The 25,963-nt window shown below is 53.8% G+C and overlaps 9 protein-coding genes across 9 annotated transcripts; 5 read left to right on the top strand and 4 right to left on the bottom strand.

Moving 5' to 3' along the window:
- Positions 1–170: 170 nt before the first annotated feature.
- Positions 171–7,614, bottom strand: EI97DRAFT_483499 (uncharacterized protein; the record flags this gene model as incomplete). Its single annotated transcript, XM_033802099.1, has 3 exons — positions 7,285–7,614; positions 5,958–7,066; positions 171–5,906 (listed from the first exon to the last, which is right to left on the bottom strand). The coding sequence occupies exons 1-3, from the start codon at positions 7,349–7,351 to the stop codon at positions 171–173; spliced, it is 6,912 nt and encodes a 2,303-aa protein (XP_033650223.1). The 5' UTR covers positions 7,352–7,614.
- Positions 7,615–7,770: 156 nt separating this feature from the next.
- Positions 7,771–8,790, top strand: EI97DRAFT_461782 (UreD-domain-containing protein; the record flags this gene model as incomplete). Its single annotated transcript, XM_033801222.1, has 1 exon — positions 7,771–8,790. One exon carries the CDS (start codon positions 7,771–7,773, stop codon positions 8,788–8,790), a length of 1,020 nt encoding a protein of 339 aa, XP_033650222.1.
- A 249-nt stretch (positions 8,791–9,039) lies between these two features.
- Positions 9,040–11,936, top strand: EI97DRAFT_461781 (uncharacterized protein; the record flags this gene model as incomplete). Its single annotated transcript, XM_033801221.1, has 4 exons — positions 9,040–9,277; positions 9,332–11,389; positions 11,445–11,641; positions 11,697–11,936. The coding sequence occupies 4 exons, from the start codon at positions 9,040–9,042 to the stop codon at positions 11,934–11,936; spliced, it is 2,733 nt and encodes a 910-aa protein (XP_033650221.1).
- A 287-nt stretch (positions 11,937–12,223) lies between these two features.
- Positions 12,224–15,597, top strand: EI97DRAFT_436762 (cullin-4B). Its single transcript, XM_033799198.1, has 5 exons — positions 12,224–13,115; positions 13,165–13,630; positions 13,687–14,337; positions 14,393–14,815; positions 14,877–15,597. Exons 1-5 carry the CDS (start codon positions 12,516–12,518, stop codon positions 15,296–15,298), a joined length of 2,562 nt encoding a protein of 853 aa, XP_033650220.1. The 5' UTR covers positions 12,224–12,515; the 3' UTR covers positions 15,299–15,597.
- EI97DRAFT_436760 (uncharacterized protein) lies at positions 15,577–16,671 on the bottom strand. Its single transcript, XM_033799197.1, has 3 exons — positions 16,387–16,671; positions 16,149–16,313; positions 15,577–15,983 (listed from the first exon to the last, which is right to left on the bottom strand). Exons 1-3 carry the CDS (start codon positions 16,464–16,466, stop codon positions 15,818–15,820), a joined length of 411 nt encoding a protein of 136 aa, XP_033650219.1. The 5' UTR covers positions 16,467–16,671; the 3' UTR covers positions 15,577–15,817.
- Positions 16,672–18,286: 1,615 nt separating this feature from the next.
- Positions 18,287–19,849, bottom strand: EI97DRAFT_405859 (uncharacterized protein; the record flags this gene model as incomplete). Its single annotated transcript, XM_033796574.1, has 2 exons — positions 18,539–19,849; positions 18,287–18,427 (listed from the first exon to the last, which is right to left on the bottom strand). Coding segments are annotated over exons 1-2 (1,170 nt in total), but the record flags the coding sequence as incomplete, so codon positions are not given.
- A 443-nt stretch (positions 19,850–20,292) lies between these two features.
- On the top strand, positions 20,293–20,577 carry EI97DRAFT_342992 (uncharacterized protein; the record flags this gene model as incomplete). The annotated part of the gene is made up of 1 exon (XM_033794751.1): positions 20,293–20,577. A coding segment is annotated over one exon (285 nt), but the record flags the coding sequence as incomplete, so codon positions are not given.
- A 394-nt stretch (positions 20,578–20,971) lies between these two features.
- Positions 20,972–22,892, bottom strand: EI97DRAFT_436757 (IF-2B-domain-containing protein). The gene has a single exon (XM_033799196.1). The coding sequence runs from the start codon at positions 22,843–22,845 to the stop codon at positions 21,298–21,300; it is 1,548 nt and encodes a 515-aa protein (XP_033650216.1). The 5' UTR covers positions 22,846–22,892; the 3' UTR covers positions 20,972–21,297.
- Positions 22,893–23,165: 273 nt separating this feature from the next.
- EI97DRAFT_425925 (RCC1/BLIP-II) lies at positions 23,166–25,481 on the top strand (the record flags this gene model as incomplete). Its single annotated transcript, XM_033797172.1, has 2 exons — positions 23,166–24,899; positions 25,113–25,481. 2 exons carry the CDS (start codon positions 23,166–23,168, stop codon positions 25,254–25,256), a joined length of 1,878 nt encoding a protein of 625 aa, XP_033650215.1. The 3' UTR covers positions 25,257–25,481.
- Positions 25,482–25,963: the final 482 nt, after the last annotated feature.

Below are 25,963 nucleotides of genomic sequence, written 5' to 3'. Positions count from 1 at the left end.
ACTATTTCCGCTCTAAAGTACACCGATACCGCTGATTCGAAAAAGGATATCCGCTCAATCGGAAAGTTCAGACCGCAAGACAGAGATACCGCGCCAGCAACCGCCTTCAGGAAGCAAAACCATATCAGTCATTCACCCAACATCATCCCTCCCTCCCTCCCTCCCCAACCTCACCCTCCCGCATCCTGCATAACGATGTCCTCTCCATTCTGACCCTGACCTCCTCCACCGCTCCCAGCACCAACCCCAGTAGTACTACCACCACCACTACTTCGTTCCCCACCGCTCTCCCCTCCAACATAACCCTCACCTTCACCCTCCCCATCATCCTCCCCCTCCCCCTCCCCCTGAGGCCTCATCAACGCATCAATCTTCCTACTCCTCAAATTAAACTGAACATCCAACGCCTCCCGATACTCGCGCAGCCTCGTCCGCTTGACATGCTCCTTGAACGTATCGCTCTCCATATCCCGCAACGCCTCGCCGAAAACCGCCCAGAACCCCTGCGTCGTCGAGTAATACCTCCCCTCCTCTGGCTTTGGACCCGTACGCCCACCAGAAGCGGACGATGAAGACGAAGCAGCGCGACGACATTCGGCCGCCCCAACGGCAACAAGATACTCCACCACGTGCTCGACCTCAAACAACTCGACGCTACCGCCGGGGCAATAACTATGCAATTCCCTTACCGACGAACCAGGCTGGAACATCAATCCCTGCAGCACGACATTCAACACGCGATACCACCACGGCCAGATGACGCGCGTCCCATCAATCGTGCTCCAGATGGGCAACTTGGCCATGCCATCCCGCTTCCCAGGGAGCGGCGGTTCCGGCAACGCAACCCACTCGGCCTTGTCCTCGCCCGGGTCCGGCGCAGACGACGGCTGGAGCGGATTCCCGAATTCATAGGATCCAGTGGGGACGGCATGGATGTCCCAGAAGAGGCACCTGCGGTCGATTTTCCGGTGCGCATAGTCTCCCTCGATGAATCCCCAGACCGAGATGCGCGGCGCCGGTGCTCGAAGCTCGTTCTTAATGGGCGGCAGCACAGGCTCGATGCGGACTTGGCCGGCGGCCACGAGCGACAGGAGGGCCATGACGGAGCCGTCGTCGGCCGTGCGAGAGACGCAGTGGACGCGTTTGTCCGGTTCCGCATGGGCGAAGGCCGCGTCGAGGCGTTTCTTGAAATTCACCGCGTCGACGAAGTCGTCCAGTTCGAAAGGCTTTCTGTACTTGACGCCGAAGCGGGCGGTGAAGTGGAAGTTGCGGCCGGGTAGGAGCCGCTTGATCTTCCGCATGCGTATCTGCTGCTCCCTCGTCATGTCGGCGATGGCCCGTTCGAGCGTCGCCTCACCGAGAACCACGAGCTTGTCATGGGCGACATGGCTGTTGTAGACTGCCTCAGGCGTTGCAATGTTTGAGCGGATCCACGAACGGGCAAGCAGGATGTCTTCCTCGGGTTGCCGAAGGGGCTTCGTGTGGATCGGAGCCGCATAGGAGTATTTCAGTAGACTGTTGGCCCGTTTGACATGTGCCAGATCACTGATTGCCCATTGGGAACGGTCAAATAGCCTGTATGAAGACTCCTCAATGCTATAATGATGCAGCGCCTCGCGAACACGCGGCAGAGGGGGTTCAGAGTAGTCGCATGTTATGAGAGCCCACCGCACCAAAGCGGCCCAATCGTACGTGTCGGGATCTTCAAGCACGTCAACATTTCCTTGCTCATAGGCTTCGAGATAGGCGTTCTCAAAGCTGGTCGTGAAACTGCGAAGCTGGACCTGCATGTTCGTCTGCACCCATGACCAGAGTTTCTTCATCTTCTCAACTTTAAACCGGGGTTCCGCCTCATAGACCTTTGAAGGGATTCTCCAGTCAATATCGCCCTGTCCGGACATAATATACGCAATGGCCAGTGTACAGAAGAGCTTCTTGAAAGTTTCAGCCGCATCCAGTGGCGGCTCCACCCTACTGCGTAGGGCTTTCATCGTAAGCGGCTTTTCAGCCTTCTCGTCCTCCTTGTCTCGCTTACGCTTGCGTGGTTTCATGTCGGCCCATCGTTTGGGTGTGCGATAGGACTTTTTCGTCGGCGGTACATATATGGGGTCCTCGGCATTGCCCATACGGCCGGAAAGTCGCTCCACCACGGTCGGTTCGGGTTCGTCGGGCGACCATCTGCGCGCTCTCTTGCGGCCATCCTTCGCCTGTGGCGATTCGTCGACATCCTCGAATTGAACTCTCTTCCGCTTCACTCCTTTGGGAATTCGCTCTTTGATGAAGGTCCACTCGTGCTCAGCGCTTGCCCCTGCTGTGCTAGGGACTGCTACCCATTGCAGATTGCGGGCCGCGAATCCTCCAAAATCCGTCGAGTAGGTGCCGGTATTGGCGTAGTAGCGGCTCTCGGAATTCAAGAGGGCCAGGGCTAGTTGCCTCTCATGGAAGTCTTCAACAGTGAGATGATGAAAGCCATCCTCAAAAGTACCCATCGGCAGTGACTCGCGTCTGCGTTGCTGAAGAAGTTCCATTTCAACATCCTCCGAAGAAGATGTGGCAGGTGAGGGAGACCGGGAGACAGCATCTCCAAGGCGACTAGCGGAGAGATACATATCGCCATGGACATCCCTATCGCCTTCCCCTTCCACAGAACCGGGGATCGGCTCTACCCGACCCTTCTTTTCGCGAGGAAGACGCCTAGTCAGCCCCTCGAGTCTCTTCCGTTGAGCACCCCTCCCAGAGAGCGCAACACGAGCCTCATGCTCCTTCATCTTCTTCTTTTCGGCTTTCTCCCTGCGTTTTTCAGCCGAGGAGAAAATCTGCTGATTCACTCGCTGAACCACATTCGGAGTGATACCATCCAACGTCAAGGATGCGTCGAAACGGGGTTTCTTGGGTCCCCGAGCCGGACCCTCTGGTGGCGCAAGATGGTTGACCTCAGGAGGATACCATTTATGTGGGTAGTGTTCCGCTATCTTGTCCTTTACCTCCTGAACCTTTGGATGCGATGGGTCGATTCCTGGAAGGGCAAGCATGTACCTCTCCATCTTCTCGAGTCTGGCTTGGCTGCTCCGCGTTGATACCCAGAATCCGAACTTCTGCAGTCCACACTCCGGATCCTCCAACATCGCGTTGACGGTATTAGTCAGGGTAGTCCGATCTGGCTTGCTTCCCCGTTTGTGGGCGCGCTCATCCCATAGCTGATGGAAAACCTTTAGAAGCTCCCCGTTGAACGGGAATACGCCGCCACACAACTTCAGTATATACAGGATGAGCTCGACTCGTGCATACCAGTTACTGCCTCTGCTACGAACCACCCCTTTCTTTGAGAAAGCTCCAACTGGTTTAGGTTGCTTGTGGCTAGGAGCATAAGCAATTCCTGACACGAGGTAGACTCCGTTGCCAGATGGTACATCGGTACGCGCACGACCGCTCGTGATCTCCTCGCTAGGACTTCTTTGTACAGGGGCTTCGGGTGTACGAACTTCCAGCGGTTGGATTTCGTTCATGGATACATCGTCAGTGTTCCTACCTGAGACGGGTATCTCAGGGATAGTTGGTGGTGTAACAGGGGATACCGGCGCATCCGGATCAGCTCGCTCTGGCACAGCAGAGGAGCGAGCGTCCAAATGTGTTGTCTCAATGGTCTTATCAGAACCTACGGAGTCAATGAACTGCGTGGGTGACTGGGTGCGTGATATTATGCCAGGTTGTAATGCTGCAGCGTTCCCGACTGGTGGGGGCTCGGCGATCGCAGTAGTGGACTGAAGCACCAGTGAAGCTGCATGTACAGGCTGTGAGACTGCCCTTTCGGCCGCAGGGCGGCGTTCAGTCACTTTTTCGTTGCTGATTTTGTCCGCCGCCTCTTTGAACCAATTGAGGTCTCTCAACCCCGGCAGCTTGAATACAGCCATTAACGATTTCTTCGGACGACCCCTTCCACGAGGTCGAAGCACATAAGGATTGATATATAGTCCAGGCTTAGAACGATGCTCCAATTGACGCGTCGCAGTCGGTCTCTTCAGTTGATTTCTGGCAGTAGCAGTAGCGGAGGCACTGAACGCATCGGAGATTCTTGGTCCCCGTGGGACCTCAACACTGGGTAATGCATTCGGACTTTTCGAAAGAGGGTCTACTACTTCCATGGTCCTTGTTACTAGGGGGGACCCGTAATGCTGGCGATGAATTGTAACCCCCGGGGAACACAGGTCTGGGGTGTGCGTTCCCTCGCAAGTCCCTGAAGCGACGATGGATTCCGTGGGCAGCGTCTCTCGACTGGTGATTGGACCGGTGATATGTTCTACAGAGGTGCGTAGGATATCTGAATCGCGGCGCAGCCTCTTGACAGCTTGCGATGCCATTTCCGGTGTGTCGTTTTTGCGTTTGGTGCCATGGGGTGTCGGGGTCGATAGATCAGCGGGTTTTGCCAGGGGGGCGTCGTGCTCACGGTGACATTCTGTTCCCCCTGGTGCGGGCATATTCTCCTCTGCTTCAGGAGAATTCCCGGTGGACGTGCGTTCACTTTCCAGGCGTCGGAATCTGTCGATGACATCTTGAGCTAATCTACCTTTTTCAGGTAGCCCGTGTTGTCTCCTGAACTCCCTTGTGAAAAGGCGAGAATCAGGCACCCCATTCTTCCTCTTCTCCTTCATATTCACGGGCGTCTCCTGCTCCAACTGCGGCATATCTGCGGGACTTTTGTAGATCACGTCGGGCAGTGAGGTGGAATCGCCAGTTCGTTGTCGATGTTCCTTGATCTGATCCTCGATGAATTTTCCAAGACGTCCGCGTGGTGGCAGACCAAGTATTTCCCGCTGTTCTTTCGATAGTAGAGGCACCGCAAGCTGCATTGACTTCCTCACTTTATTGATTGTGGGCTCCGTAGAGAGGGGAGCGGCGACGCCTGCTGTGGCTGCTGGTGTCCTTGGGTCAGGTGGCTCACCCGTCGCTTGTGGACTCTCCGATGCTTGTGCGGTGATTGCTTGATTCACATCCGAAGGCTTAACCTTCCTCGGACGCCCTCTTTTGATAGGTTTACCATCACTACCAACTGCCCCCTTGCGTTTTCGGAATCCCATTCGATTCATATTTGCCCACTTCTCCAGGTTTTGTCTTCCAGTGTTGGCTGCGGCCGAACACTGAGCAAGCGTGGCGGAACCATCACCCAGGTGGAAAAGGTTCTTCGGAATATCTGGGAAGCCCCACTCATTGAGTAATGGTCCATCTGTAGGCTTCAATGGTGGAGCCTTCTGCCCTGCCTTCTGTTGTTTCCCCGCTTCCCTGCTAACGGCGTCCCAGCTTGCGAGCTTATCGTCGACTGCCTTTTGAAAATTCTCATATGTGCGGTAAACGTAATGGACGGTCTTCTTCTCGCTCGTGACCCTGGTGTCCCGAATGAGTGCTAAGTGCCGTAAGTGGTGCGGTTGACTGTTTTCCCAGTCGTCCGTCATTCGAGCTATGTATGATTCTGTGGGACGTCTCCAAAACATTCCCATGGTCCTGTCACGTAGTCCTGCAGAATCGACACCAACCGACCCGCTGAGTTCAACGGCCTGGAAAAAGAGGTTTGGTAGCAGTTTCTCAGGGGTCCATTGTGGAGGAATGCGCTTGATCTCTGTTCCTTCTTCACCAAGATCCAAGTCAAGATCCAGGTCGCCCATGCCATCGTCTCCTTCTTCATCATCTTCATCCAGATTGTTACTTGGGGGCTGGCGTATTGTATTCTGGTAGCGAAACCTGAAATTCTTAACGTCATCATCGTTGGGCTCCCTCAGGAGTTGGACCACAATAGTGGTGGTTTTCCGTGTCCCGGTCTTCCATATGCGCTTTTTGGCGAGCAATCCAGTCTCCTCAAGCCTGCGGATAGCCGATCGCATTCCGGTAGTACTCAAGTCGTCATACGAAATGCCCTAGGCATATGATTAGCAGAGCTTACTCCCTTGATGACGTAGAACACTCACGAGCTTTCCGCGAAGTTGGCTGTATGGGAGTATCTTGACATCCTTCAAAACACTGTAAATAAGTGCAACCAACTGGGCGAAAATGACGGTTCTGCCACGGAATACATCTTGATGGTTGCCCGTTCCTCGCAGGTAATGGTCACCTTTTATGAACCTCTTGTGGACACAGCGACTCGTCGGTCCATTGCGCGAGGCGACGGGTGACTTCTCAATATATCCGTCTTTGGCAAGCTCGTCTGTCCTCGCAGGTACCGAGCGTTTATCTTGTCCGCTGAGGACGGTAAGCTCAGGCTGATTGATACCCTCTGGCCCACGCGACGCGATGATTGACAATAGCACAAATTTCATGGCAGACAACCGCTTGAAATCCATGGAATGGCCGGCGACAGCATGCCATGTTCGATTTTGGCTGACATAAATGCGTGGAGCAGTGGTAGTTGGCGTAAGCTCGTCGAAAATGGGGCCTGTCGTTCGGATACCTCTTTTGGGTCTGCGAGCGCTGAATGGATCTCCAGTGACTCGTACCCCAGTTTGGCCGGGGACTGTAGCATAGGGGACAGGCTGCCGTGCTGACCCACCGGTGTGAGGATTGTGCTGCATCGTGTTTCGAACCACACCGTTGTCCAAAGTGGAGGACTCCCCTCTCCCAAGGCCCATGTGAGCCGAACCGGCGCTTGACGATCCAAAACCCTCATCAAATCTAGCTTGTTGTTCGGCAGGGCTACTACACGAATTTCCCACCTCTTTGGACAAGCGCTGTCGAAGGGCGCCCCTGAAGGACGATTGGAGTAGTGATGGAGAGATTTGGGTGGCAGTTGACTTATTGGAGTCCCCAGCGTGGGATGCATTCGGGTGCGTCGACGTCACAGATCCATTGGTGCCTGTCTCCTGCATCTCCAATGCTTCGAAGTCTGAAAGCGATAGGCTTCGTGTCTCGTTTGCATAGACCATGCGAACGTCTTGATTGATTCGCAGCCACTCCCAGACCTTTTCCAGGTAGGCGCGATCGATGCGAACGTGAGGCTGCCATGCATGGCTGCCAGCCGCCTGTCTCTCGTTTTCTTTGTGAAATTGTTCTACGAAGCGGCGAAAATCCGCGCTGCCAGCTCCTGGGAATTGGTGTCAGCAGTGGAAAAAAATATCAGAAATTGTAACAGGCGGGATTCGAACACATCGCGCCCCGTAGCAAGGCGCAACGACCACTGACAACTCTCATGAGCTCAGTCCATGACCCTGGTCCTGAAACCGAAACCTAATCGGTATGGTCTCGCAGGAAACGAAACATCGAAGCCTTAGGATGGAGATGGCGAATTTTCAGCGTACATACCTTGGGCTCCGCAGAGAGCAATCTCCTCGAGAATGAACTCAATGAGGTCGTCAATGCTTTTCGCCATCACGTCCACCCCCTCCCCGCGCAGCTCCTAGACGTCTGGAAGCCAAAACTGAAGAAGCCTCCCAAGGATAACCAACCGCGAAGACTCTGAGAATCGAACACAAGCTGTCTCGGATAATATCGCGGGCGTGGCGGATCAGTTAGCGGTTGGGTCGTGGCGGGGGTCTGTTGGCTCCCAGCTGGAGCGAAAGTTTGGTTTAGTGTATTGTGGCGGGGCAGTTGCGCCAAGCGGAATATCTTGGCATATAATGGTCGAGCTGATACGCCGGCACCTTCACCGAAATCAACTCGACCACTCCATCTATCCTTCGATTGCGGTAAGCTCGCAGCTGCTTCACCCCTCCGTGGCCTCCTCCTCCTCTCGCTGCTGGGCTCAAAAATAATGATCATGACGTGATCAAACTCATCAAGACCTCCGGAATGACCTACGTGTCGCCGTTCGCGGCATCGACATCCAAATCTGGCCATGGCTCCATAGTCATCTCTCTCCTCCCGCCAGACAGACCTGTGCTTCAGGAGCTGTCCTACCAGTACCCGCTCAAGCTGGTGGCTCCAGATCCTCTTCCTGCCCCGGACGCTCATAGTGATGATGCGCCCTCACAATCGAAGCTGGTACACACCGTCTTCCTGCTCACCTACGGCGGAGGCATAGTCTCCGGGGATTCTATCCATCTTTCGATACGTCTGGAGGCGAACAGCAGACTCGTGCTATTGACGCAGGGCTCAACCAAGATCTTCCGGACCCTGGACCCAGGTCTCGTATCAATGCAACACATGACGGCACATGTTGTTCCAGATGCCGCCCTGGTCTACCTGCCGGATCCCGTCCAGCCTTTTGCACAAACTGCCTTCTCACAATCGCAGATTTATAACCTAGAAGAGGGGCAGGGGAGTCTCTGTGTTTGCGACTGGGTGACAAGCGGTCGTTCTGCGAGAGGTGAGAATTGGGACCTCTATGAATACAAGAGCCGGAACGAAGTGTGGGCCGTCTCAAGAACATCCAACAGCCCTCAGCAGAGGAGGCTGCTCCTGAGAGACAACCTCCTTCTGGACGCCAATGGCCAGACTGGGATGCACTTCAGCGAACGCATGGACGGCTACTCTGTGTTTGGCACTCTTATTCTCTGCGGACCAGCCTTTTCTTCCTTGTCTAGATATTTCCTAGATGAATTCCAGGCATTGCCCAGAATAGGGGCAAGAGCGTGGAAAGATCACGACGAGCCTGAGCCCTCGACACATGAGAAATGGCGAGCCGAGCGACAGGAGCGTGAGAAGAGGGATGGGGTGATATGGAGTGCAGCAAGCGTGAGAGGTTTCACGCTCGTCAAATTCGCCAGTCGAGAGGTCGAGGGCTCTCGCCATTGGCTGAGGGACATGATCAAGGACGAAGGCTCAGTCGAGAAACATTTTGGCGAGCGTGCATTGCTTTGCTTGAAGTAACAAAGTAGAATCCGGACAGACATCCAATACCCATATATGGCTCCATCTCTTCATAAAGAGGTACATGTGTTTGACCAATTCATTCCACGTCGCGTTGTTCTGTTAGTGGATCTTGGCATCATTGTGGACCGGTGACGCACGTGCAGCCGTTCAGGACTCACTCCGACTTGGATTGCGACTTGCACCACCATACACATCCCGGCGCGTCCGTCTCATGAACGCTGATTACCTCCCTTTCGAAGGACCACCATGAGCGGCAGAGTCATTGCTGCGCGGCTCCAAGCCGGCCGGCTTCGACCCAATGCCGCCCTCCGCTTTGGAAGAGCATGGTCGATGCGCAGCTATGCTCTGCATAACATGCCCGCCACCCGCCAGATTTCCTTTGCCAGAGCTATCCCTAAGCTTGCGACAAAGTTTGCAACTGCCGGTGCAGCTGCCGGGGGTGCAGTGGTCGCCGGAGTTTCCTATATTCAGTATCAAGCAGGCCGTACGTACACAACTCCGCTAAGCTTCGAGCTCTTGACTGACGACCCACCTACAGAGGCCGGCGGTTACATAGCAGACGTATTTTATAAAACCAAAGACGGCGCCTCCGAGTTTGCTTCCGGCGCGTTAGACACAGCCTCCGGAGTTTTGGATCAAATTGCACGCGGATGGGACTCTACAAAGGAGGATTTGGAGAAGGTCGACTATCCGGAATGGTTACAGCGACTCATGTCAAGAGATGATGAAGCAGGCTCCGGTGGTGGAAGCGGACGTGGTCAAGGACCAGAGGAGCCAAAGAAAAGCGGCGCTGGAAAAGCTGCAGCAGGTGCTACAGCAGCGGGAGCATTTGCTTATGCGGACAAGGAAGAAGGCGATGAGGATGAGAAAGCCGAGGGAGAACGGATCGCAAGAGATGAACAGATGATGATGTTGACCAGGAAGATGATTCAGATCCGGGGACTGCTGCAGACCGTTGGACAGTCCGATTCTCTCACCCTTCCGTCCATCGTGGTTATTGGATCTCAGTCCTCAGGCAAGAGCTCGGTGCTGGAAGCTATTGTTGGCCATGAATTCCTGCCCAAAGGATCAAATATGGTTACCCGCCGGCCCATCGAGCTCACCCTCGTCAACACCCCTGACGCTCATGCAGAATACGGAGAGTTTCCTGCCCTTGGCCAGGCGAGAATCACGGATTTCGGACAGATACAGAAAACACTGACAGATCTCAATTTGGCTGTGCCACCGGAACAATGCGTCTCAGACGATCCAATCCAGCTGAGGATATATTCCCCGAACGTCCCAGATCTTTCCCTCATCGACCTTCCCGGATACATCCAGGTTACGGGCAGGGACCAACCACCAGAGTTGAAAGAAAAGATTGCCGAACTTTGCGATAAATACATCAAAGCCCCGAATGTTATTCTGGCAATCTCCGCCGCAGATGTGGATATGGCAAACAGCACTGCTCTGAGAGCATCCCGGAGAGTCGATCCAAGAGGCGAAAGAACTCTCGGTGTTATCACGAAGATGGATCTCGTTGACCCCGAGCGCGGTGCCTCGCTGCTGAAGGACCAAAAATATGCTCTGCGACTGGGATATGTGGGTGTGGTTTGCCGCGCACCCTCAAATGCGTCAAGTTCGAAGCTGTTCCATCGTGGAAGCGGTAATATCATGCAAGCCGTGACGAAGAATGAGGCGGCCTATTTCTCATCCCATCCGGAGTTTGGGCCTGATTCTCACCTTGCCGTTGGGACCAAGAGCTTGAGGAAGAAGCTAATGCATGTGCTCGAGCAGACGATGGCCGCGAGTCTGAAGACAACTGCCGAGGCGATCCAACGGGAGCTTGCAGAAGCAACCTACGAGTACAAGGTGCAATACAATGAGCGGCCCCTCAGCGCAGAGTCCTACCTTGCGGAATCCCTGGACGCGTTCAAGCATGCATTCCGCGGATTTTCAGAGCAATTCGGCCGCGAACAAGTGCGGGAGCTCCTCAAGCACGAGCTGGACCAACAGGTGCTGAACCTGTTGGCACAAAAATATTGGAACCGACCATTTGACGACCTCAGTGCCGCAGTTCCGGAAAGCGACCCTTTGAGCGGTCTGATGAAGGCAGATCCGCAGGGTCAGAATCAGATCTGGCAGATTAAGCTGGACAGCTCCAGCGCCGCATTGACAAAGTTGGGAGTCGGCCGATTAGCAACGAGTGTCGTGGCCAATGCTCTCCAAGCGCACATTGACAGATTGATTACCCAATCGAGGTTCTCCGCGCATCCTTTTGCCCGCCAAGCCATCACTGAAGCATCAACATCTATCCTGAAGGATCTGTCGTACGATATCGCAGACGAGCTTGAAATATGCATCAAGCCGTACAAATACCGTATTGAGGTGGAAGATCACGAGTGGGCGAAGGGAAGGGACAATGTCGCAAAAGTCCTGAAGGAGGAGCTCAAAGTGTGTGAGGACGCGGTCAAGAGACTCGAGGAGCAAATGGGCGGTCGGAAGAAGGTGAAGGATGTGATGAGCTTCATCGACCGTGTACGGAGTGGACAGGTGGTCCTGGAAGGAGACGGTGTTGGCGGTGCCGGCGGTTTCAGTGCCGCGCTTCTACGAAAAGGTATGTATACGGCGCATTTATCTGTGACTGTTCGATGAATCTAACGCAGCGACAGGGCGAGAAGCAGTTTTCCTGCGCGACCGGGTCGATGTCCTCAAAATGCGGCTGATGGCAGTAAAATCCAAACAGTGTGCCAACAAGAAGAACAAATATCATTGCCCTGAGGTCTTCTTAGACGCAGTGGCAGACAAACTGACCACCACCGCTGACTTATTCTTGGACGCTGAACTTCTGTCCAAGTTCTACTACATTGTATGTCGGAACCAGTTCGTTCTCCCCCTGTATCTATACTTACCAACCATTCCAGTTCCCGCGCGAACTCGATGCCCGCCTGGGCAGGGGCCTCTCACAGGCCGAAATCGACCGCTTCGCGCGCGAAGACCCCAAGATCCGCCGCCACCTCGACGTCGTGCGGCGGAAGGAGCTCCTCGAGCACGTCCTCAAGGAGATGGAGAGTCTACGGCAGTTGGAAGCGCGGGAGAAGCGGTATTCAGCGCGACTTGAAGAAGGGCGCGAGAGAAGAAAAGGGGGATGGGGATTGTTTTGATGATTGGGTGGCTTGGCTGTCTGTCGTTTTGTGTAAGATGCATTGGTGTTGGGCTTTAGATTGCTGGGGGTAGCGGCGTTTGGGCTTTGGGTGGGATGGGTGATACCAATTGTAGCAGCGTTGATGCTGGTTTGTATTCTATATGATTCAAGCATGTCGGTCATGATCCGGAAGATATTATTTGTTGATGCTCCTACCTGGCTCATGTTGGCTTGTCATATGATGCAGTGCAGTGCATTCATTCATTCATTCAAGCCCATTCATAACTCAATGTTAGTGCTGAAGCCTCATACACTCATCGCAATTAGAGCCCAACGTTTCCATCGCATATTCCAAGCACCAGATATCCCATAGCAATCCTCACTCCCTCTCCGGAGCTCGATTCGAAGGATAGTTCACTGCGAAGTCCCTTATCGATAAACCCACCCAGATCGGGGAACATCGAAGCGTCATCCCGAACGGCAAACGACCTGCACTACCACGACCTCGCAGGCTGTCGCAGCTCCTCAAGCTTCTGAGTCGCACAATTCCGCCGCCGCCCGCCACGAGCTGGAGAATGCGCCCCTAGCTGATCCGCCAATGTCCCCAAAACGGAAGCACGCAGAGAAAACGACCAACCCGGAGCTCCTTCGTCCAGCGTCACCTGGTTCTTCACCGACGACGAGCAGCAAGCGGCTTAGATTGGAGCAGGAGGACGAACACGAGCAATTGGAAATAAAAACTGCAGTGGCCATGTATAGCTTCCCGAGCAAGAAGAAGGCAGACATCAAGGACCCGGCGACGGCTAGCCCCGCCGGCGCACCGAGGAACGGCTTCAAGGCCGCGCCCACGATGCAGGCGAACGGCGGACCGAAGCGGATGCTAGTGAAGAACTTCCGACCCGCGCGGAAAGTCGATACGCAGGCTTTTCTCAAGCAGACATGGCAGAACATCGAGGGGGCGTTGGACACGGTGTTCGCGGGGGGCAAGACGGATTTCAGTCTCGAGGAACTGTATCGTGGGGTGGAGAATCTGTGTCGGCAGGGCATGGGGAAGGAGACGTGTCAGATTCTGCTGGAGAAGTGCGAAAAGCATGTGTTCGGGACTCTTGGAGGGAGGGTGAAGGAGACGAAGGGGTTGAAAGATGTGGATGTTTTGAGGGCGACGTTGCATGCTTGGGCGACGTGGATGGAGCAGTTGGTAGGTTCAACTGTTTGCTAATCCATATGATCGAGCTGACGAGTTACAGAGATACATAGAGTGGATCTTCTGCTACCTCGACCGTTCTTACCTGCTTCCTGAGCGTAGATCGCTGCGCGGCCTCGCCATCGACCTCTTCAAGAATGGCATTTTCAGAGACCCAGAACTCGAAAGGCGCATCATCGACGGAGCATGCGAGCTGATCTCCGTCGACAGGGAGGGAAAGGATATGGACAGAGAGACGTTCCAAAAGGCCATCGACATGTTCCACCTGCTTGGAGTGTATACCAAATATTTCGAGCCGCGGATGCTGCAGCTCAGCCAAGAGTACATCCATGCGTGGGCTGAGCGGGAAAGTACGCAGCAGGATTTGGCAACGTATGTCAAGGAGGCAACCGAGTTGATGGAGAGAGAGATGGACAGGGTGCAGAAGTTCAATCTGGACGGGTCGACTAGGCGTGACCTTTTGACGCTCCTGGAAGATTTGTTGATTTCCGGACGTGAAGATCGACTGAGTGCGCCCATCCCCATCTACCTTCAAATGGAATAAGAGCTAACCTATGTGTTGTAGCCAACGCTGATGACATCGCCGACCTACTCGAGGACAATTCCATTGAGGATCTGAAGCGTCTCTACAGGCTCCTAGAGCGTCGCAAGCGTGGAACGAGTCTTCGTCCGGCATTCACGAAGTGGATTGAGGACACTGGTACTGCAATAGTCTTCGACGAGAAAGAGCAGGATGACATGGTTGTCAAGCTGCTTACTCTGAAGCGCCAGCTCGATCATATCTGGAAGGTCTCCTTTATGCGCAACCAGGAGCTGGGCCACGCTATGCGCGAATGTTTCGAAGCCTTCATGAACAAGACGAAGAAGTCGGCTTCCACTTGGGGAACAGACAACTCGAAACCCGCCGAGATGATTGCCAAATACGTCGATAAACTACTTCGCGGCGGGGCCAAGGCCATTCCAGCCAAGTTGATCCGGAAAACGGCCGAACCCGCTGCACCCGAGGCGGATGCTGAGGAGGATAATGAGGACATGGCTTTGGATGAGGATGCTGAGGTCAATAATCAGCTTGACCAGGTGCTCGATCTGTTCCGCTTCGTGCACGGCAAAGCTACTTTTGAGGCGTTCTACAAGAACGACCTTTCCAGACGACTGTTGATGGGTAGGAGTGCCAGCGCCGATGCAGAACGCAGCATGTTGGCAAGACTCAAGACCGGTACGTCTCTCATCCTTGGTTCCATCCTCGCGTCGGACACTGACACCCCAATTAGAATGCGGCGCCGGCTTCACAGCCAACCTCGAGCAAATGTTCAAAGACGTCGAGCTCTCGCGCGAAGAAATGTCGTCGTACAAATCCATCCTTGAAGAACGCGGCGAGAAACAAGCCCTCGATCTCAACGTCAACATCCTCTCGTCTTCGGCATGGCCCACCTATCCCACCATCCCTGTCATCATTCCCCCGCACATCAAAAGCGTCATTGATAGATTCGAAGCACACTACAAGTCGAAGCATTCGAACCGCAAATTGGACTGGAAGCATCATCTCGCACACTGCCAGGTCAAGGCAAACTTCCCGCAAGGCAGGAAGGAACTTATCGTCTCGTCGTTCCAGGCGATTGTGCTGCTGCTCTTCAACGGGGTGAAGCTGGACGAGCATCTAGATTACAATTACATCAAGGAAGCTACTGGTTTGCGTAAGTCTCTGGCCCCTTTACAACTTGATTTTTACGACCAGGCTTATTCATACCGTGATAGCACCCGCGGAACTCAACCGCACACTCCAATCCCTCGCCTGCGCCAAACTCCGGCCCCTAACCAAACACCCCAAATCCCGCGACATCTCCCCGACCGACACCTTCACGCTCAACGCCTCCTTCACCGACCCCAAATACCGCATCAAGATCAACACGGTGCAGCTCAAGGAAACGCAGCAGGAGAACAAGGAGACGCACGAGCGCGTGGCGGCCGACAGGAATTACGAGACGCAGGCAGCCATTGTGCGGATCCTCAAGGCGAGGAAGAAGATTGGGCACAACGAGTTGGTTGCCGAGACGATCCGGGTGACCAAGGAGAGGGGCACGCTGGATGTGGCGGGGATCAAGCGGAATATTGAGAAGTTGATTGAGAAGGAGTTTTTGGAGAGGGAGGAGGATGGTGGGTATAGTTATGTGGCATAAGGAAGGGGGAGGGATGCATTATGAATGGTATGGGGTGTTGCTTATGAGGGGGCGTTGTGGGCATTTTTTTTATGTAGAGAAGCGGTTTGAATTGACGGGCGTTGTTGATTGCATCGCGGGGTTTCTTGCGGCTTTGGTTGCTGATGAGTATGTGATTTTTGCGGTAGTATTGGGTAATAAGAGTCGGCGTGCCATTCCGTCCCGGAAGTGACAACACCTGTAAGACATATATCTTTCTTCGCGTAGCTAAGCGTCGAAGAATAGGGCTAGCATTGACAGGGGAAATAGAAACATTAGTAAAAAGACCAACGAACTGCATTGACATCCAGTCTTAACACAGCAGCAGCCTTATCTCGCTTTTCAGCCGAGTCGAAATCTACCCAACGAGCTTTGCCCTCTATCGTACTTCAATACAAAGCCCCCAGGACCTCAGCACAGCATCGCCCCCTTTCTCACTCTCTCCTTCCCCTTTCACAATCTATAACCTCCATCCCACTTCATTACAAAGCACCCAGCACCTCAGGACAGCATCGCCCGTTCCCCTCTTTCCTGCTTGACGATCTTCATCCACGCCGCCTTGGACTCGGTCCACACCTCGTCGATCGGTTCGGGGAGCGGGCCGTCGAATAGGCCTGCTTTGATGACTATGATGGGGGAGTCGTCGGATAGAAGTGTGGATACTGGACTGTGTGGTTCCGTTAGCCATTGCCTTTTCCTTCGGTGTTTTCTTTCCAAGCAGATACGCTCAAAACCATTCCTATGACAAAAATAACCTCCCCGAATACACCCGAGCAAGCAAACAACAAAACAATTCATCACTACTAGTACATCACACAATCCACATACTCACCTCCCACAGACGCCGCAAAACTGCCGCGTAAGCACATTCCCGCTCCTCGTGTCGCCGTCCCTATAGCTCCGCAGGGCACCGCTCGGATCGTGGATCTGGACGTCGGGTTTTTGGAATATGTAGTTTACGCTGCAGAGGCCGGCGCTGGAGCGTTGGCAGTTGGAGCTGTTGGGGGTGGGGTTGTTAGTATTCACGGATTTAAGGCATATGATATAGGAGGGAAGAGTGGGGGCTGTACCAATAGCAGAGAATAGGGTCCTTGGGGGCGGAGGCAGCCTCGACGGTGATGGCGCCGCAGTTGCAACGGGCTTGTGGCATTGTGTGTTTGTTTTTACGATTGGGAGAGGTTGAGGGGATTTCAGAAACGATAGGTGGGAATAGTATGTGATTGAATATAAATGCAGGAGTTGAAGGGAACTATTAATGAGGGACTTTGGAGATACTATGAGGCTATGTAACACAGCAGGAGATATCATGCATATTTATACTTACACCGCGCGGGCCTGAACCGAGGGATGTATCCACCACACCGGTTACCGTGATATAACGATGGGATTCGAGAAACAGGATTTCGGGTGGGATGCGAAACGGACGGAGTGAATTCTTGAACGGAATTATTCATGGGGGACATGCCAGAGACACCGAGAGCTCGCATATTTACTATATAGGTTCAGAATCCGCGGGTTGTTTGACACCGAGGAAGTCCACAGTATCCATTTCATCGGGTTACCAGTGATACTGGTACCAGGAACAGTATAACGCTCGAAAACAGGGATTCGGTTAGATGATTGGAAGACGGATGGAGTTGAGGTGGAGATGGGGATTTGTAATCACACGATAAAGGAGCATGCATGGCAAGTCTGGATGATGGGATTTGGCGAAGTCGTCCGGGGGTTTGCTGAGTAATTGTCCGAGGGATTCGGAGTTTCTATAACAGTTATGCGGGCCCGAAGGGCAACGTCCTGGCGTGGAACATTCTAGGAACATGTCATGGAGAACTACTCCGTATACAGTACTACAACTGTGTGCATCTTGGCTTTGAGAGTGAATCTGAGATTCCTTTGTACACAGTAAGACAGTACACAGTACTTTATAGGGCGAAGATTGATGTAGGAAGGGGATTGAAACAATGACGTTATGCATCCATCTGTCCTTGAAAATCGCTAAACCCGGGCCTGTGCAACAAAATTTCCTTTTAAGGTAATGGACTACAAGCTGTGTCAGGAATCCCATATACACTCCCATATCGTTTTGTCTCCACACCAAACCATGTTATAATTTCTAACAACCCTCCATGCAAAAGTCAACACAAAAGATACTCCCCCTTTGATGCGTATCATACTCATTTCTCTCCCATGTACCTCCAAAGCCATTGACCGTGCGTACTCTCTACTCTGTATGCACAAACGCTTACGTCCATCATGTACAGCTCTCCTGCATCGTCTCCAAAATGCTGTTGCAGCATGAAAAATTGTTGCATACTAGGCCGTATAACCTCTTATTAGGCTAACGAATAACCGCATGCGCAATCTGTAAAGTGATGGGTCGGACCAACTGCCCTTGAACCTCCTTTAGATATGGGGGATGGTACGCCGAGTGGGCGGGTTTTACGGCCTGTTAGCCTGGGTCTCTACAACAGTAGTCATCTGGACAGACACTCGTTGAAACACCAGCAGCATTTATACCGCTAAAGTATTTATCCTTTAAGTCCAAGAATTGACCATGAGAGAGCGGCTCGTACAGAGGTAGCATTACTCTGAATAGAACTTAATATGGATAGGTAACACATCGATGGCTTGGGTTCTCCGCAAAGTAGTCCCCAGCGACCGCCACAGGGTCACTACGGGTTCGTTCTCCCATCCGGCTAGAATGAGCTTTTATTCTGCAGGGTGCTAGCACCCTGCTGAGGGAGTAGGTTGGCTAGGGCACACCAACAGCAGGAACCGGATGAGGGGACTTGAACCCCCATGCCTAGACACCCACTCCCACCCTTAGTGGTTCGGCTACTGATACATGATGGGTCAGTAGGCTGACCTCTATTCACTGAAATTCTCCTCCTCCTCAACCTCTGTGCCTCCTTGAAAATCACCAATCTCACTAACGGTTCCATCTCCCATCCGGCCATTGGCGCGGTGCAGCTCAATCCTATCTAGGATATACTCACAATCCGCCCATATTCTTGCGCGGTTTCGCAAACCCTTGATCTCCCGAAGGTTTCGCGAAATGGATATGAATAGTCGCCTCCAATCCACCTCAGTCTTGGGCAGGAGATATGCTGGCTGAGGCCGACGTTGCTTGAATTCCTCTTGCTTGGCAGCGGTGAGCTGTGCTCTTAGATGTGATATTGCAGGGCCCAGATCATCCGTTCCATAGTGCTGGCTCTCCTCCACCAACACGGGAATCCTCCAGTCGGCAAGATCAGAGCGCTGCCTTTCCCAGTATCGGCTTACGGCCTCCTGTTCCGCGCTGGTCGTCGTAGCCCAGAAGGAATACGGTAAATCGCACCACGCTTCCCAGAGCCAGGGCATTTCTTGCAGCAAACGCCCGTAGAAGAAGGACGGTGGCAGGAGCCAGAAAGTTCGACTGGATTGAACAAGATTTGCAACATCCAGACCCCCAAGGTAGGATAAGATTTCAAGGTGAAGCTCTATAGGCAGGCGAGAGAATACGTTGTGAGGTGGTGAATCGTTCAACCTTGTATTACCAGGGCTGTCTGGGACAGTCGTTTCCGGAAACTTGCAAGACTCCAACAGCGGCGGAAGCGAAGGGATAAAGCATGGATTCGCGGCTAGCCATTCATCACCGGAGTGATGCTGCCATGTGTCCCCTCTTCCTCGCCATACCGCCAGATGTCTTGGAAATGAAAAGAAACCCCTAATGCTATTCTCCAGGCGATACCAATCAGTCAAAGGTCCGATGCCTAACGTGTCGAAGCGCCGTAGGCTTGCCCTTTTATAGACCTCTAGACAATAGGGATGAAACGGCATACAGACCACGTCCGCAGATTCCCGGCTCCAGAGATAGTTTGATGTAGGGACGTGAGGTATTCCTTGGCGTCGTGGCCATAGGTCGGGTCGATGACGGTGATTCACTTCTGGGACTCGATCGGAGAGGCCACTCAGAAAGTGTTCACCGCCTTCAAACTGCTCGTCATCCGGGTCGGGATGCCACACAGGGTCCCACAACAGCCGTTTAGAGACAAGGAACTGGGCGGTAGTGCATGCCCTCATCTCGTCCGCGGAAATGCGGTGGCCATTGTATCCCTCTATGATATTGAAACTCACACCGCATATTTGGCAGCAAAGTTCCAGATACCGCCACCTCTCTGGGACCTCCTCGATGGAGCCCTGACTGTCTGAAGTGTCCTCGATGGATTCCGGACTGTCCGAATCGTCCTGCGAGTCCATGCTGATTTGCATTGCGGTTCTCAGGCTTGATCCGGGAGTGGCTTGCCAATCTGGGCGAAGACTTGGATTGTAGGAGAGTCGGAGTGTTGAAGGTAAGAGAAGCGCAGATACTGTGTAGTTGTGGTATAGCAGGCGCGAATCAAGGCGACGCGCGAGGCCATAACGGTGCAGCAACTACCCTCGGGTATCAAAGACAGACCTACTGCGGCCTCTCACATCCGACTGAACAACCCCTTGTACCGCTGCTCTGAGTTAGATCACCTAGTTCAACTATTTCAATTGGCTACAGTCTGGTTTACGCCACTACTCCGTAGAGCACGGTGTTTTAAGGCTGATTATACCTGGGAGGAGGCGCTGTCAGGCCAATTACAGCGTCAGATATACCCCTGCGACCCCCTGCTGTTCAGTCGGATGTGAAAAGACGCAGTACTGTGTTAGGTTTTTTTAGAGAATTACAAAGACAACCCTAGTAAATCTAAGGTCGTTGAAGCGCCTCGTTCATTGTAGTGGATTATTTCTAATAGTAAAATGTTGTGTAATTAAACTGCAGCTGTTGGAAAAGGGTATACAGTACCTCACCGTAGACGGTCTTGGCACCGTCCCAAACCTCCCCCATGGCCCCGAACAAACACACAAACACCACACACCCACCACACTACAACCATGGTACGCACAAATCACAAATCCTACTTCCCCTCCCCCTCACAAACCCCTTCAACTAACACCTTCCCAACAAGTCCCGCGACTCAACAGCCACCTACCTCCACTTCCACGCCTCGCACCACGCCGACCTCCTCGAACGCTTCACGCAAAACGAAGACCGCCTCTCCCCCGAACCCATCTCCCTGCCCGCCGACCTCGAGCGCGACCTCCCCAGCGAGGAATCCATCTTCAGCAAGAACCGCGCCCTCTTCGGCATCCAGATCGCCACGCAGCCGGATAAGGAGGTCGAGTGGAGGGATCTCGGGTTAGATGAGCTCGTGAGGAGGGGTCCTGCGGATAGGGGTGGGGAGGTTGGGGGAGCGGCGACGGCGGGGGCGGGGATGGGTGCACGGATGGGGATGAGCGGGGTGTTGCAGGGGAGGAGGGAGGAGGATGTCGTGTTGGCGTTGAGGAGGAGGGAGGCGGTTCCTGAGCCGAGGACGGCGGCGTTGGCGACGGCGTTGGCGAGGGGGACGGCGCAGGGGAGGAGGGGAGGAGGCGCGGGGGGTGCGAGGAGAGGCGGTGCGGCGGGGGGTGGCTTGCCTCGGTGAAAGAGAGGAGGAAGTAGAAGGGAGCTGTATCAAGGAGCGCTATTTATGCGCTAACTGAGTAGACCAGGAAGGTCATGAAGACTGAAAGCCAGCGTTTGGAGGGTTATTGCAGTCACGGCTACAACTCTGAGGAGTTGCAAAAGTCACGATGTCTGAGAGGGACTCTAGGACTCGATGGCTAGAGATCACTAAGGTATATTTCTCTACCTTGATCATTCTCATTCCCCGCCAGGCACGGGGGCCATACATACAGTCCTCAAGATTGATAATCACTAGTACCGGTACATCCTCAAAAGGAAATCGGCTCCTCGCCAGTCCAAATGGAGCTGGCTGATGGCTCGCATCAGGGAATAGTAGAACCAAATTCATCCCAAGCCCATGACTTTTAAAAACCATCCTCGTTGGTGTGTGTCGTCGTTCCATGTCATGAACCATGCCATTACAAGCCCACAACGCCGTACACCATAACCATAAAGAGCCCCGGGTCTTTCATTTCTTATCTGTGCTCATGAATTGCACCACCGGCACCGAGGTCGGCGGCAAACTGCCATGCTCGGTCACGACAATGTCAATGTACTCCGCTGGCGTGACATCGTACAGGACCTGTAACATCTGAAGGTTTTCCGCCCCTTCAATCCATTTCACCACGTCTCCCGGCTCCGCTCTCTTCTCCCCGTCTCCCTCTCCCTCTGGAGCACCAAGTCTGGCCAATAGTCCCGAAGGCAAATATGGTTTCAGCGGGAGCATGTCTTTTCTTTCGGATTCTGAGAGAAGTTCCTCGGCTGGTGCGAGCTCATTACCTACAATGGAGTCCAGCGCAACGCGCTCGGTGAATTTGACAGACTCGCAAAGCACGATGACGGGGAGGGACTGTGCGTGCGCAAGCATGGCAACGCCAGCGGTGCCAACGCGTGAGTAGAGCCTGCCATTGGACATCATAGCGTGCGCACCGAGGAATACCTTGCTTGCCTGCTTGACTGCGTGGGAAGCGCCGGTGATAAGGAAGTACTTGACGGAAAGGCCGTGGTATGCGAGTTTCCTGGCCAGTCTTTTGCCTTCGAAGAGCGGCTTTGAATCCACGACGATAACCGAGAATGATCTACCAGCTTTGTGTGCGCGGATGAGGGTCTTCTCAACGATGGAGGAAGCGGCATAGGTCAGGATAACATCGCCGTCTTCGATCTTCTTTTCGCCGTACTCCTCAATTAGTTTGTCTGCGACCGTCACCCGATCGCGAATGAAGTCATCGATACTCGAGAGAATATCCCGCTTCGCGTCCTCTTCGGCCGTCGCAGGATCGATTTTGATGATGACATCTTTCAACCACCGAATGGCGTTGGACATGCCGACACTGAGTGGGCGACAACTCCGTAGGTAGTCTATCTGTGGGCTGAGCTGATGGGAAATGAAATGTCGTGCCAGACTGGTTCCCTCGGGGGTCTCGTATGTCTCGATGACGGGCTTGAAGGCTAGGAGCATAGCAACCAGGCGAGCAGTGCTTCCACAGATTTCATAGCTGCTGTACTGGAGACCAAGGGCGAGCACAGCGGGATGCACACCTTTTGTGGCTCCGGTCACGGAATGCTCCCGACGTTCAGTGTAGAGATGTCCGAAGAAAAGTCCAGGTAGTTTCTTTCCCTGGGTCGAGTCCTTGGCCTCTTTCTTTGCATCCTTGAATACCGGAACAGTGGGTTGAGAAGGTCTTCTCCAAGGGGGGGTTGGTTTAGACTTGCCATCTTTGGAAGCTTGCTTTGAATCTTTCACTTGCTTTTGGCTTTCTTTTGCTGAAATCTCTCGGGGGTTAGTTTCTGGAGGACCTGCAGCTTTTGCCTGGGCTCGTCTGGCTTGCTTTTCCGCCTGTTTCTGCTTCTTCAGTTCGGCAGCTGAGAGTTTCTTTGGTTCAGGGCCGGGTGCTGGCGCGCCTGCACTACTGGGAGTTTGAGATCCGTTCGTGGCGCCAGTTTCAGGTGGGGGAGCAGAGGCTCCGTTGGTGGTGTCAGACGCCTGCACCGGGTTACCAGCTACCGGCTCACTCATGGCGACGGGGGAAGTGTGAGGTTGTGGTTTATTGGAGGACACTGGGCAAGATGTGTAGAGAAGCGTAACCTAAAGGTCGTGAGTTTGACTCAGATGAATCGTCCCCGCGCTATCACCTTTTCGGCTTAGCGTCTTTTATAAGTTCCCCAGGAACCCTGCGTCATCAGGCAGCTGGATTCCCTCCAGAACAACAACCACAATACACTTTCCACTCCAAGATAATTCACACAACGCCTACAGCTATAACGTCGACCTTTGATGCTGATACTCCCAAAATCCACTCTGATATCGCCACTCGACGACACACACTCGTCATCAACATGGCTTCCGGGGAGCGGCCGCGGCCGTCCTCAATCACTGACCTACCCTTGGATATTCTCGTCCTCGTGGTCCCCTATCTGGATGTCAGAAGTTTCCTCGCGCTCTGCAGCAGTTGCAAAGCCTTCTACCAAGATTCCATACGCCTGGACCCTGTCTACTGGAGCTATGTAACCCGTAGTACATTCCGAGTCCCCAACCAACCAGTCGTTCAGCACAACGGTGCACTATGGCAAAAGCTTTACAGAAGATTACAAACGCAAAGCCGTGTCTTTACGTGGGGAGCCGCTGGTCAAGGCCGCTTAGGCCACTCCATATTCATCCGCAATGCGTTAGGTCCCGGGCAGATGGACCTTACAAATATACCTGGCATCATAGCGGATTTGCAATGTGGTGGCTGGTCCACCACAATACTTACCTCCAAAGGCTCATTGCACACGGCTGGCGTTCTCAATGGGGAGACGGAATTAGTGACACGACAAACTGGCAATTCGGGGCCTCAGCGTCTACGGTTTCCTGTTCGCGTTCCCTACAGCAGCTGGTCTATTTCCTATGAGGAGCCAACGATCTCCATTCGACAGTTCTCCGCCGGCAGATCGCATATCCTGGGTCTCTCGGACAGTGGTCGCATTTGGTCGTGGTATTCTGCAGAGAAGCCAGCATTGCATGTAAAGTTCCTTGATGTCGACCTGACTGAAGCCTCCTCGCAACAGTCGTCGCCGGCAAATCAACCCCTTTTCGGCCGTGTAAAGAAGGTGGTCGCAGGCTGGAGTCGTAGCTCCGCATACGTGTACGGCATAGGAATTGTTGTGTGGGACATAGTGAGCCGCAGGCCTGGCGAGAACGAGGCAGACACGGTCCTGGTTATGCAGACCGCCGAGATGCCTAGAACCGGCTATCAAAGGCCAAAAGGCGCCGCGAAGGAGAGCGAAGAACAGCGTGCGCTAGGAGCAGAGGTCGGGGTCGTGTTGAACTACATCATCCTCGAGCACTTCGTCGTGTTCGTCACGGATATCGGCAGAGTCTTCTGCGGCAAGTTTGGGGACCACAATCAAGTGCCAGAGGTAATAGAATTGCAAGCATTGCGCAACGAAAGCGACACACCCACGGATGTCCAAGGCTCCTTTAGACGTTTCGCCGTCTTCAAGAACCGCGAGGTCATAACCGCCAACCAGGACTATCTCGAGGCGTGTTGGCGTGTCCGTCACGAGGTCCATGCAAATAATGCAGATATACCGGGGCTGCAGAAGATCCCGGCACTGCAGAAGGGGGATGTCATTTCCGTGGCTTTCGGGGACTACCATTTTCTCGCACTCCATTCCAATGGGAGAATCACGTCGTACGGGAAAGAACTCCGTCACTGCGGCGCACTTGGCCTGTCCGGCCGCTATCTACGGGGCTTCAACCGTGTCTTTGGCGATCGACAGCTTGTTCCTCACGCCTATACACATGGCCGCGAAGTGTGGTTCCAGCGAGAGAAGTTCCTTTGGCTCGAGTTCCTCGAGTCTGGAGGCACGGACCCCGACGAAGCGGCCGAAAGATGGCACTGGGTGGAGAGTGGCCCCTCTGTGGCGGGTGAGGTCAGCGAGTGGATTGAACAAGAGGCCCGGGACTGGGATCGGAATCTGGATATCAAGGACGACGACGGGCTAGGAGCGCACTTCGCACTCAGCGTAAGCGCGGCCGGCTGGCACAGCGGGGCTCTCGTGCTCGTCAACCAGGAGTTGGAGGACAAGGTACGCGACAACTGTATCGTGCCCGAGCAAGAAGCGTCTACTCAGGACACAGCGGATGCGGAAGACTCAGGTTCGTCCCTCCTTGCGCCGCTGCGAGCGTCACTGTGGCAGCTGGGCCGTTCGTTCCTAGGCTTACCCCAAGTAGTTCCCGGCCGGGTCGGTGAAGAAGCACAACCCACAGATAGATCGTGGCTCGTTAAACATCCGTATGAGGGGGCCAGATATGTCTGGACGGATCAATCGTATCCCAGGCTCAGGCTGAGTGACGGCAGGGAGATGCCTGGCACGGTGCCCTTCCATGAGTGGAAGTACGGGAGGCCCGAGTGGCGGCTGGATATCAACGTCGATGAGATTTAGATTTCTGAACCGGTGGGCATTCTAGGGTTGCGCGGCCGGAGTGTACGATTGAGCTTATTGTTCTTCATGTTCCTTCCTTTCACCGTGCCCTAGTGGCGTAACTAGAATATAGTCAATTGGATTTCTTGAAATACGTATTCTAGCTTGGATTGGAAGTACAGGGGGTTGTTCAGTCGGACGTGGGAGGAGGCGGTACACACTCGATCCTGAACAACACCGTCCCTGTCGCTTCGATTTATAAGACTGAAGCCCGCTCTGAAAGATTTCAGGGACTCGTCCTCTCAAACGCTCGCTTCTCATATTGACTCCGTCGACATTGAATTATACTAAACGTCGATACTTGCACCGTCGTAGCTTGCCTGCGTTCAACATTTTATCTATCAACTCAACGCGTCCCGCTCTCTCCCCCTGCACATACATATATATCCACATGCATGCATATCTATACCATCCCCACCTGCAGCCAGTCTGATTAGTGAACCACGCACGACACAAACACACCACCGGTGTAAAGAGGACAGTACCTCGAAGACCCGGTACACAACCCGAAGTCCCTCGAGTCGATCTTGCACGCCAAGCAAGCGGCGGATAAAAAGCACGCACCTACTACTGCATTAGAGGGCAGAAAAACTAGATGTGTTGACGCAGTCTATCCACGACACTTGACAAATCAGGTAGCGAGGCCGTCAGCGCGGGAAACAAGAAGG

The sequence above is a fragment of the Westerdykella ornata genome (genome assembly GCF_010094085.1).
Source record: "Westerdykella ornata strain CBS 379.55 unplaced genomic scaffold EI97scaffold_35, whole genome shotgun sequence".
Taxonomy (NCBI): domain Eukaryota; kingdom Fungi; phylum Ascomycota; class Dothideomycetes; order Pleosporales; family Sporormiaceae; genus Westerdykella; species Westerdykella ornata.
This window is presented reverse-complemented; position numbering and strand designations above follow the sequence as displayed.

Excerpts from the sequence above, each read along its gene's own strand:
- EI97DRAFT_436762 (XM_033799198.1), top strand. The coding sequence starts at position 12,516 with ATGTCCCCAAAACGGAAGCACGCAGAGAAAACGACCAACCCGGAGCTC. Across the intron at positions 13,116-13,164 it reads CGACGTGGATGGAGCAGTTG|AGATACATAGAGTGGATCTT; the intron begins GTAGGTTCAACT and ends GACGAGTTACAG. Across the intron at positions 14,338-14,392 it reads GTTGGCAAGACTCAAGACCG|AATGCGGCGCCGGCTTCACA; the intron begins GTACGTCTCTCA and ends CACCCCAATTAG.
- EI97DRAFT_436760 (XM_033799197.1), bottom strand. The coding sequence starts at position 16,466 with ATGCCACAAGCCCGTTGCAACTGCGGCGCCATCACCGTCGAGGCTGCC. Across the intron at positions 16,314-16,386 it reads GACCCTATTCTCTGCTATTG|CTCCAACTGCCAACGCTCCA; the intron begins GTACAGCCCCCA and ends CACCCCCAACAG. Across the intron at positions 15,984-16,148 it reads TTTTGCGGCGTCTGTGGGAG|TCCAGTATCCACACTTCTAT; the intron begins GTGAGTATGTGG and ends GGAACCACACAG.
- EI97DRAFT_436757 (XM_033799196.1), bottom strand. The coding sequence starts at position 22,845 with ATGAGTGAGCCGGTAGCTGGTAACCCGGTGCAGGCGTCTGACACCACC.